Source organism: Pocillopora damicornis, chromosome 5 (genome assembly GCF_964200805.1).
Source record: "Pocillopora damicornis chromosome 5, jaPocDami1.2, whole genome shotgun sequence".
NCBI lineage: Eukaryota > Metazoa > Cnidaria > Anthozoa > Scleractinia > Pocilloporidae > Pocillopora > Pocillopora damicornis.
Window position 1 is genome coordinate 8,721,501 of NC_142674.1, and position 11,618 is coordinate 8,733,118.

The following is an 11,618-nucleotide window of genomic DNA, read 5'->3' on the forward strand; positions in this document are numbered from 1 at the left end:
GGAAATTCTGTTTATTTATCTGTGGTGTTAGGTTATGTGGTCATTGATTGTAACAATAAAGATCTAATTGTTCTGTTGTTATAACATTCTTTTAATTTTTATTAGATGCTGCTGATAGATATCTAAAACAGCAGATTTCATTCAAATGCCACTCAGTTACCATTGTCATGGCCACAACCCTTTCTTTCTCCTCCTTCCCTCTCTCTCCTCCGTGTCATGGTGTTTTTCAAAGGAATTGCTATAATTATTGAGCCTGCTATTCCTGTAAAAGGCTTGTCTGCATGTCTTCTTTAGCGGAAGCTAAGTTTCTTAAATATTCTTAAAGACAAATTTTCCTTGATGTGCATTCCTTCTCTGACGGGTAACCTTGCTTCGCAGTCATGATATCCAGTTATCCTTTTGCATGTCTTGAAAAAGGGAGGGTGACAGAAACTGCTTATGGTCTTCTTTTATTTTTTTTATCAATCCTTCCCTAGTTTTGCTTCGGGGTGTCAGAAGTCCTACCTCTGATGTGTTGCAGCTTGGCTACAGTGTAGTGATAGCCTTGTTGCAGTTTGATTTCTCTCTTGCTACTGTCTTTCTACTGCAAGACAGTAGTAAGAGAGAAGTCAGACGTTTTGACAAGAGAGAAGTCAGACATCTTGTTCTCCTTTTCCATGTCCAAGGGGTGGGTGACAGACACTGGTTATGATGCTTTTTTTTTTACCAATCCTTCCCTAGTTTTGCTTCGAGGTCTCAGAAGTCCTACCTCTGTTGTGTTGCAGCTTGGCTACAGTGTGGTAATAGCCTTGTTGCGGTCTGACTTCTCTCTTGCAACCATCTTGCAGTTTCCAGACAGACAGGGTCTGTTTGGAAACTATCAACATGAGAATAAAGGTAGAGACAGATCGGCACGGACTCCCCATGTGGCGTTTGTGGTCGCGTCGCATTATCACCTTCAAATTATATTTTTGCACTTACAAGCGTATCTCGATAAGTTCATTGCAAACCCTACAGCATCGCTAAATACCAAATTAATGAGCTTACCATAACCAAATGTTAGCTTGAAAATTCATAGTAATTATAGAGAAAGGTAGAAATATAGACTGCAGCACTGTCTTACTTTATTTTGATAAATGATTCAAATATGTTGTCTATGGTTGTTTATCAAATGTTTTTGCTTACAACATTGTTAGTGGTGGATGGTGGCTGGAGTGAGTGGAACTCCTGGAGTAACTGTACCAAGGCAGTTGGTGGTATACAAACAAGAAAGAGAGAATGCACCAATCCGGAACCAGCATATGGTGGGAAACACTGCGATGGGACCAGTGCACTCCTGAGAGGATGTAGCAACATGTCCAGTTGCCTTGAAGGTAACATAAAATTTCAGCTTTTTTAATTTCAGTGGCTAAAAACATCTTTGTTGAAACAAAAATAAACAAACACAGTAATTCAAGTTAGAACAAAACCAAATGAACGGAACTTCTGAGTTTGAACTTTAATCACATAATTATCCAGGCCAAGTAAGTGAAATGCACAAATTATTAAAAGTCCTTATAAGTCAGAAATCCTTCATAATTGCACAAACTCTGTACATGTACGGAATAAGCCATGCTCTTCTTGAAAGAGACAAAACAAATCTCCACTATCATTAGTGCTGCAATAGGTACTAAATTCTAGGCACAAGTTTTCGTTGATAATTGTGGTCGCTCTATAAGAAGTCTGCACTATCTGAGCAATGGAGATTACGAATTTCGTTGGACTACCCGTAGCAAAACCCTTTTTTCAAGCCGGTGATGCTAACTATCATCTTCTGACAAGAAACATAGCATGTAATTTAGCGTTAACAACTGAGTTGAAAACGTAAACTGGCCACCGTAAAGAGTAAAAAAGCTGACGTTTCGAGCGTTAGCCCTTCGTCAGAGCGATTTGAGGAATTGTGGGTTTTTTGTGGCTTTATTTGCGGCTTTATTTGCAGCATGACGTCTAGACATCAAAATTTCAATTGACGACAACGATTTATGCACTAGCGTTTACTACAAACCTACAGATTCACACAGTTACTTGTTGTATTCATCTTCACATCTATCGCACGTTAAGAATTCCATACCCTTTTCAGTTTCTCAGACTTCGTTGTTTATGTAGTGACGACTCTAATTTTTCCGACTGTTTTTCGATAAACGTGGCTATCCTGTTTCTTTCGTTCAAGCGGGCCATCATCGTGCCCAACAAATTGATCGACAGTCAGCACCACAAACGACTGAGAAGGAAAACACTGCGGACTGCATTCCATTCACTCTCACATTTCACCCTCACAACCACGCGGTTAAATCTATCATTTTTAAAAACTTTAAATTACTCCAAAACGATTCAAAGACTGATACTATCTTTTCGCAACCCCACTTATTTCATTCAAACGTGACAAAAACATAAGTAACTTTTTGGTCAGATGTTCATCTCAAACCAATGACCAATCTGGAACTTTCAAATGCGCTCACTCACGATGCAAAACTTGTCCTTTCATTCATAACGTAGAGAAAATATCAGGACCCGAGAGATCAATTTAGATCACTGATCACTTCACGTGTACCTCCGCCAACGTCATTTACTGCATAACTTGCACTTATTGCAATACGTTATACATTGGTGAAACAGTTAGACGACTAGGTGACCGATTCCGAGAACACCTTCGCGACGGGGAAAGAAATGACAAGGATGCATCCAAACCAGTCGCTGGACACTTAAATCTCCCTAATCATTCTAAACAACATATGGCAGTTTGCGGCCTTTCCTTACATCTAGGCAGTTATAAAAATACTAGAACAAAAATTTATCTTCCAAATCGGCACTCTTAATCCCAACGGTGTCCACGAGCGCTTTTCATTCAACTAATTTATTCCTGTTTTCTCATCACCATATTCCCACCAATAGCGTAGCTCCATTTGCTGCATATAAACCCACACGCAACCCACCATTCCTCCAATCGCTTTAATGAGGGGCTAGAGCTCTAAACGTCAGCTGTTTTATTCTTGGCCAATTACGGTGGTCAATTTACGTTTTCAACCCAGTTGTTAACACTAAATTACCTGCTCTACTCTCCCACCGACGCAGCACCACAGTTTCCTTAGAAAATTACCCCTTTATTAATTTGACAAGAAACATGTTTAATAATGCGAGGGTCTCAGATATTAAATAACATTTTGGCATTGACCTTCTGGTAAAGAAAATCAAGTTAGCTACACAGGAAATTCTTCCACCACAAAACTGAAAATAAATTTTTCAACAATATTAGGACCTCTGTTACTGGGTAATTATATGGGAACATCATCAACACAAGAATTTACACAAGCTGAAGTAGTCCACGCTGTTTATTTTTATCCTTATTTATCAGTTTTTTTTAAAATATTTTGAAGGATTTCCCCTGCGTTTTGAAACAAAGGGGAACCCATCTGTCGGTACAATGGAGATATTCTCAAATAGCAGCTGGAAAACGCTTTGTACCAGTCAATGGGATGACGCAGATAAAAATTCAGTCTGCATGGCCATGGGCTACTATAACAACGGTGTTTATGCTAATGGAACATGGTACGCAGAACGTGGCAATGCTTCAATGTCCACCCACTACAACTGTACAATTCCGACCACATGTCAAAACAACGTGGTAAAGGAACAACAAGTCTGCGAAGGTAATTATGAACTGCACTCATGTAATATCCACATGATTTCCAAAGATGGTAACTTGATAGATTTACTCACACTCCAGAGATGAAAACTTTCCCGAGAACAATGATTGTTCGTCTTCGGGTATCTTTTTGGTTCTAAAAAGGTATCTAACGCTAAAAGTTGTTTCTACTGTTTACATCCTAAGAAGTTTGCGCAGTCATGCATTTGAGTTTCATAAACTTCACAACCTCTAAACCCTCCACTAAGTTTCCTTGAAACTATTGCATCCTTCTAGTTTCCTTTTTTCTCTCTCTTTCGTGCAATTTGGGAATTTCACAATTTTTTACTTTACTTATACTAAACTAAACGTCTTTCTCTCGATTTTTTCTTGAGAAATGCTTTAAAAATGACGTTCTAGCTTAAAATGTAAATCACCCCATTGTGTTCTCTGAAAGTAAACGTTTTAAGGCTAAGAAAACACGTCTTAAATGTTCTAAAATTTTTGCCAAAAAAAATCTGGTTTGTCTTATTTTAGGGTAAATGATGAGTTTAACAATTTGAAGCACAGTCACGAAGCAATGTAAAAGAGGTCCGTCGGAAACATCGCAGCAGGGAAACTATGAAAACATCGTGATTCACATCTGACAACAAACGATAATTTGCACCTAGAATTTCACTTAAACAAAACACTTAGACTGGCATGAACTATTTATCATTTTGTGATTTATAGCCATTCTTGCTTCTCGATAATTAGTGTTTTCCATCCTTATAAATTCGAATTTTTGTTATTTCATAAGTTCCTGTTCGCTTTAAAGGCGCAAATGTGGAGTATGGAGGAAGAGTGGAAGTATTTTACAAGGGGAAATGGGCGAAGATATGCAGGAATGAGTGGGATTTCGATGATGTCAAAGTTATTTGTCGTCAACTTGGCTTTGAAGAGGCTTTGGCGGAATTTGTTGGGTCAGAAGTGAAGGATGAGAGAATACCTTTTGCAATGTCTGATGTCTCTTGCACCGGAGAGGAGTCAGAACTTGCATTATGCAATCGCCTTGATGGAAAGTCAAATATTCCATCTCAATGTCAATCGGATGGCAAGGGTTCTCAAGCGTTGTGTCAACCAAGTAAGCAACTAAATTTTTAGGTCTGATTAGTTATTCCGGTTTTCGTGGTTGTCTTTTTCTTCCCATTGACCTTCTGAGTGGAGGAAAATCAGAGTAAATTGAGATCTACAGAAGACCAGAAGACCATTTCTAAAAACATTCTGGTAAAGAATGACTCGCGGACAAGCATATATCTGTTCGCAGATTTTACGCTTTAGATAGCGACATGACTTTGAGTGGGGATGACATGGCTTAGTTTAGAGTAACATAAATTGGCTTAAAATGACTTAGATGATTTTGATTTCTTCAACTTAGTTGATAATGTAAATTTGCCTCCGTAAAGAGTTTCAAAGCTAAAATTCGAGCGTTAGCCCTTCGTCAGAGCGGGTGCTATACTCTCCCACAGACGTAGCACCACAGTTTCTTAAGAAATTTACCCTTCTTATAGATGATTCAGTTTGGTCTTGAGGTGGAATAACGTTAGCTAAGGTGTACATGACTGTCAAGAAGGTAATATGACTGCTTATAAGATTATCTGACTTCAGTTAAGGGTTACCTTTTTTTTTAATGGGTTTCATAACTTCTTTGGATGCAATATTATTCTGTTCAAAGGTTACATTTCTTTAATAACGGCTAGTATGATTTTGTTTGGAGTAATGTAACATAGTTTTAAGCACGACAAAGTTCAAAACATTTCCCAATGAAGGCATTAGCACAGGTAAATATATGCATCTTTTGTATCCCTTCTTGTAGTGTTAATTACAAAAAAATTTTACTTATTTTGACATCTTCTAAATTAAACCTTTTTTTTTGCAGAGAACAAGAAAGTGTTGCTTAGAGATGAACTCTATTTTGATATTGGTAGCGAAGAACGGCTTCACTGCTCTATACAAAATAAAACCAATCATGCTAGATGGGTCATCAATGGGCTAAAGCTTGAAATAACAAACTCTTCTTCTCGAAGGATCAGGGCTGAAGACAATGGTGATCTGGTCATTGATGATGTGCAACTGTCTGATGGAGGAGTATATGAATGCCAGATATTGGAACATGTTCAATATTACATTGTCTATATTAATGGTATGAAAACACATTTTTATCTTGTAGAAATAGGCTTAACATGCAGGACAATGTCATGTAAGACAAGTACACTTCTGACCTTTCAAAAGTGTAGCTATAATATTAGTGCTTTTCATTACTCCTTTCAACAGCAAGATTTACTGAGAAGACGTTGGTCCAGCAAACCTTTACCGCGTACACGTCTGGCATTATAAGCTGTAGTGCTGATGGAAAACCAAGTCCACAGATTTCTTGGAGTAAGAAAGGAGGAAAGTCCATAGATACGAGACGATTCACTCCAGTATCCAGCGGCAGCCTGCGTATTAGTTATGTAAAGCCTGAAGACGATGGAACATTTACCTGTACCATGAAACAAACTAAAGGACCACAGAGGGTCACAAGCAAAGATAAACACATACGAGTGAGAGTTATAAGTGAGTGACCAATGAGATAATATATAGAAAGTCATTAAGTCAGTTCTTCAAATGTGATTAATTTAATTTACTCAATTTCAAAACCTTTTCGCTGTTCATATCCGCAGCCATGTGAAGCGACATTTTATCGTGAATACGTTTGTTGATTTTAGTTGTTTGAAAGAAGGGTGTTATGTTAAAAAAATTATACTTAAGTTATTTGTCAACGGTGTGGTTTCCTCGTCATAACTCATAGTAAGTCCCCTTTGATGAAGTTTATAATTTCTTTTCATTCTGGTAAAGTGCTTAAATCGACCTCGGTTGGTTGTGGTGACAAATTCACTTTCTGAATGCAGTATAATCGTTTGTCTCGCCATAAAGTCACCTTGGACATGGATCGCGACTTTTTGACTGAATATTGTGTCTTCTTCGTACTGTAAGGTCGGTAGATGTGCATGACCTCATGAAACTCTCTGTTTGGCTGTGATTGGCTGGAATCCCACACAGGCTTCGATTGGCACACTTTGACCAAATGTTCTTTTGGAGTCTACTGTCGCAAAATTATCCTGTTTTTTGTGTTTCTTGTGGTCAGCATCCATGTTTCTTCTCTACTTCAGTCCAGAGCAGGTGGTTTCCAGGTTTCTTCTGAAACTGCAGAGGCCTTTGTCTTAGCATGTCGTTTCTCGATCTGCCATATTACTCGTTTAACCTTACTTGCATAGGTCTGCCTGTTCCGCTGATGTAAACTTTGGCGTACTTGTTGGGAATCTTACAAACCACGGGCTCTTGCTTGTGTCATATACATAGCGTTTCCAGATCCTTCGCTGGTAGGATATCGATTGCTCCTATAACTCTCTTTGTGTAGATTGGCAATAACGGTGAAGACCATACTCCCCATATATGCGCCTTCTGTCTGTCGTAAATTGGTGCGAGATAATAGGAGTATGTAGACCTCAATACGAAGTTCGAAAGGTCCACAATCTGACAAACGATTATAATACATATAAAGCGCTAGTGTCATCATCAAATGTTCATTTAGTTACGGTGTCTAATGTGATCAGTGTAAATGATACTGGAATACCTCCTATTTTTCAAGGACTTGTTATTTATTTACCTCTTAGTTCGACCAAAAGTGGATATTTCTGTAGAACCTGATTGCATCACAGAAGGAAAAAGTGTGAACTTGACGTGTAAAGTTGAAGCGGGTCGGGCTGAACCTCAGATCACCTGGCTCAAGAATAATACATTGAAAGGAAATAGTTTGTCTCTCTTCTTTACTGAGATAACAAAGGAGGACGAAGGGTGGTACACTTGTAAGGCAGAGAATGCAGCAGGCGTTTCCACCAAAGACGTTAACATTTCTGTAAAGGGTGTGTTCGTAAAGCTCACAACCGTATTATAAATCAATCATGCATCTGATAGGTCTACGGAGTGTGGATCAATAGTCAGTGGGCCCGACTCTAAATTAAGGGGTCTGGGTCTGAGCTAAGGGTAGGGTCATCGCAGAAAATTATCTGAAAAATGAAAAAAATGCAAGGGCTTTCAGCTATTACCTGCGGCTGATTCACCAGTGAGGACCAGGTCCTGAATGAATAATTTTTTCAGACCACCTCATTAGTTATTTATTGCGAAGAACTGGAAAGTCTTTACAATTGCTCTTGTGTTTTCGCTCTAAAAATTTGATGATTTCATGGTTAAGTTAGTAATATAACCTGACTGACATGGCTTTTGGAAGTATTCGTTTGATATGATCAAAAAGTGGTTCATTTTCATCTTCTTCTTGTTCTTCTCTTTAATTGTTATTTATTCTTTTTATTAATTTTTTTTTCTTTTTGCGGGCGGGGGGAATGGGGTGGCTTCTAATTTTGTAATTTGTGTTTACATGCTTGCTTTGCAGTTCCACCCCGTATTAAAGAGTTCAGAAATCTCACCATTGCATTTAACTCCCCATTTAAAGAAGAGTGTTATTTGAGAGGAGATCCACCAGTATCTGTCAACTGGACCAAAGATGGAGTGCTAATTAGTAAAAACAACACCCTGGTTATTAGACGAGCGACGCTTAAAGATAAAGGCAATTATGAATGTACTGCTAAAAATGATTGTGGTAATGAAAAATCTTCCTTCTGGATCGATGTGACAGGTAAACTCTATAGTGTTGTTTATGTTACTTACCAAACTTGTAACTTAACAAAGTGTTTGTTTTTGAAGTTTAAGCCAAATTTAAATAGACCTATTTTTTCTCTCTTTTCATCCGTTTCCTTTAAAATACCGAAGACCAAGGAACTAAGGAGTCATGATCTTATGATAAATTTTCATTAGTGAAACAATATATGTAACTTGGAAAAAAGATGAAGACTCACCACTCGAAAGAGCAAAGATTGATACACGATTCGATGACAAAAAGAGTTAACTTGCTATAACTGGAGTTGTGAAGAAGGACAGTGGTGTGTATTTTTGTGAGGCACGTAACAAGCTCGGTTTTGTTGCCCGTTCCTTTGTTAAAATAAACGTCAAAGGTAAGCTGGTATTACCGTTGTGTCTTAAAAAAACATACGAATTTACCGATTAAAAAAAATATATTTGCAAATAGATTAAGACTATGGGTCACCTTACTCATTTACATGAAATTACCTTGCATCGCTCTGTGAAAGTCAGGTATTTCGTTTTTAAGAACAGGTGTAAATCACGGGTTAAATAATATGCCAAGCTATTCCAAAGCTATTCCAAACAACTTAAATTTTATTAGAACTTTTATTACGAGATTTCACGAGATTTTTCTAATGGCCACATATTTATCTGACACAATTAGCTAAGCAAGTGCCACGAGCTATGCAAAGTTTCAACACTTTGTGGTATTACATTGGTGGATCAGTGGCGGCAGCGATTGTCATTTCGCTAATTGCCTGGTATTTCTGCAAGCGTCGGAAAGGTGACGTCCATTTTTCTGTGTCATTTCAGATTTCTTTGTCTGCAAGTAAAATAAGGAAATGTTTAAACGTATTGAATATGTCTACTGAGGGGGGGTGGGATACACTGAGCTAAGAGTCTAAGAGTAGAGATATTTTTATAAGAATCACTCGCGTGCCGCCAAAAAATGCAGAGTTTTTTCACATCTGTATATGGTATCATTATCATTTCCATTATTTTTAACAGTGTGTTGAAAATAATTATAAATTCAGCAAATATCACGTCCCTCCTAATCTGTGCAAGTTCAAATTATTCTGCCATTACACAGAAATTGGATTAGAATATTCGATTTGATAAATTAATGCAAAGTTTTACCTTCTTTATCCCCTTTAATTCATCATTTGGAATTGCAGCTATGGCACTGTAAGTCAACGATTTTATCTTATATTCATCAAATTCATCGAGAGAAGAAAAAAAAACTACACCATTGCATGATGACGATAACAAAAATCATATCGCAGTGACTTTACTTTTGTCGTGCTTATGATGCATTATTAACATGCATCAATTGTTGTTAGAATCAGCTTCATTAGTTCCTTTGTTTAATTTTTTTTATCTCATTAGTATCTTCTACCTATTTTCGGTTAGATTTATCCTTAGATTTAGTACTAAAAAAAAAAAATTGAAATGCACGCACAATTTTCTGATTTAAAACCAACTGTTTCTTGTTTGATCTCAACTTCATCCGATTGACACAGGGTACTAAATAACAATAATTACTGATATGTTTTGTTATAATTTATGTTCTTGTTTTCTCACTATCAGCAAGAGAGATTATCTCGCCAATCATGTTATCCTCGCAAATCAAATTTTACCCTCTGATTTCTCTTTTCTTTGTTTTGAACCTGAAAGTATACAATGTTGACTTCCTCTATTTAGTCCTGACCAAGAGCAGGCAATTCAGATGGAGCCATTGAATGCAGAGGCAGATAAGTGGGAGGTTGCGGTCAACCGTGTCCTGCTAGAAGACGTCATCGGACGAGGGGCGTTCGGAGCCGTGTGGAGAGCTCTCCTGAGTTCACCAAATGGACAACCTGGAAATCGGACGGTGGCTGCTAAGTGTTTCACGCGTAAGCCTCCTTCAATTTGTTCTATTGATACATATGTTGATCTCAGGGGTGGTTATAAAAATGTTTTATTTGGGGAGAGAGGGGAAGGGAAGGGGTGGTCCAAAATTACTTCTCGACCAACGCACACCCCCTTCTTCTTCACTCAAAAAAAAAGAAGACGGGGGAGGAGCAAGCAAACAAAGGAGATAATCAACCAGTTTGGTCGTAAAAGTGGTCCTGCAATAATTCTTGTTTCCAACAAGTAGTGTAAAAGGTCACAGGCATGAGTTAGTAGGGGGTTAGTATGGGTTAGTATCCGCAACACTCCCCCCCCCCCCGGGGGGAGTGCGGAGGCAGCGCTGAATCCTCCCTCTAGATCCGCTGCTGAATCCGGTAGAATTTTTTTTCTGCCTTTGGACCTATTCCCCACTTACTAGTGACTGATTATCCCGGGTTGACGTTAGCAGTCTAACAGACTGACTACACGGTGCTTTTCGCTGGCAAAAGACATTTACCGAACGAAAGATGTGAAGCATCTGCAGTGATGGTAAAAATAAAGAAAGCAAGAATTATTGGTAGGATTTAAACCTCAACTGGTTCCGATTTGGCCTTTATACTCACAGTCAACTCAACCGTGGCCGAGGTCAGTGAGTTGGGCAATCTGCTAACTGCGAAAATTATCACCCAAACGGTAATAAGAAGATGCGAGGTTTGTAACTCTACCGGATTCTTTCTGGCTTGAACTGGCATGGAACAAAAGTATTAATCAGAATGTGTCTCTATCAATGTATACTTTTCATGTAGCCACAGCTGGAGAGGAGGGAAGGAAATGTTTGATGAGAGAAATTGAGCTAGGGAAACTTATAGGTGAAAACGTTTCGCCAAACATTGTAAAGTTCATGGGCTGCGTTACGACAGAAAGTAAGTACTAAGCGTACAGCATCTTTTTTAAGTATGTGTTATTAACGATACTACAAATGCTGAATGAACCCTCTTAGAACCTCTTAAAATGAGTTCCGTAACTAGGACGTTAATGGAGCCACGTTTGTCTTCTTTTTTTTTGTGGCAACCAGACTGTTTTTCTTCGAGAGCATGTATCCATCAACAGTTCATTAAGATCCGGTCGGATAGCTTTAAATCTCGTTAACGGGGCTAACCGGCTTTCTCCCTTTAACCTATAGTAAGTTTTTGAAAGTAAATTCTGATAAAGGTAAGCTTAAAGTGAAGTTATGAAGAAAGCCATCAGCAATTTTATCTTTGCTGTACAATAAGGAGCCTTGACATGGGGTTTATTTGCTTTTTCTTTTGTTTTACGTCACTTAAGTTCACCCCATACTCATCATGGAGTACTTGCCATGTGGTGATCTGCTTGGCTACCTGAGAAAATG

General features: G+C 38.3%; 1 protein-coding gene across 1 annotated transcript in view; it reads left to right on the forward strand.

Annotated features, from left to right (window-relative positions):
- Positions 1 to 641: 641 nt before the first annotated feature.
- Positions 642 to 11,618, forward strand: part of LOC113680902 (fibroblast growth factor receptor 1-like) — a 17,321-nt gene continuing 6,344 nt past the window's right edge. Inside the window, exons 1-13 of the mRNA XM_089207597.1 lie at positions 642 to 876; positions 1,176 to 1,352; positions 3,393 to 3,665; positions 4,440 to 4,763; positions 5,559 to 5,822; positions 5,954 to 6,235; positions 7,336 to 7,584; positions 8,112 to 8,354; positions 9,024 to 9,143; positions 9,535 to 9,544; positions 10,061 to 10,251; positions 11,035 to 11,151; positions 11,555 to 11,618. The exon at positions 11,555 to 11,618 is cut by the window's right edge and continues 121 nt beyond it. Coding sequence (XP_089063723.1) covers positions 657 to 876; positions 1,176 to 1,352; positions 3,393 to 3,665; positions 4,440 to 4,763; positions 5,559 to 5,822; positions 5,954 to 6,235; positions 7,336 to 7,584; positions 8,112 to 8,354; positions 9,024 to 9,143; positions 9,535 to 9,544; positions 10,061 to 10,251; positions 11,035 to 11,151; positions 11,555 to 11,618 — 2,534 coding nt within the window. The 5' untranslated portion in view covers positions 642 to 656. The remainder of the gene's footprint in view (positions 877 to 1,175; positions 1,353 to 3,392; positions 3,666 to 4,439; positions 4,764 to 5,558; positions 5,823 to 5,953; positions 6,236 to 7,335; positions 7,585 to 8,111; positions 8,355 to 9,023; positions 9,144 to 9,534; positions 9,545 to 10,060; positions 10,252 to 11,034; positions 11,152 to 11,554) is intronic.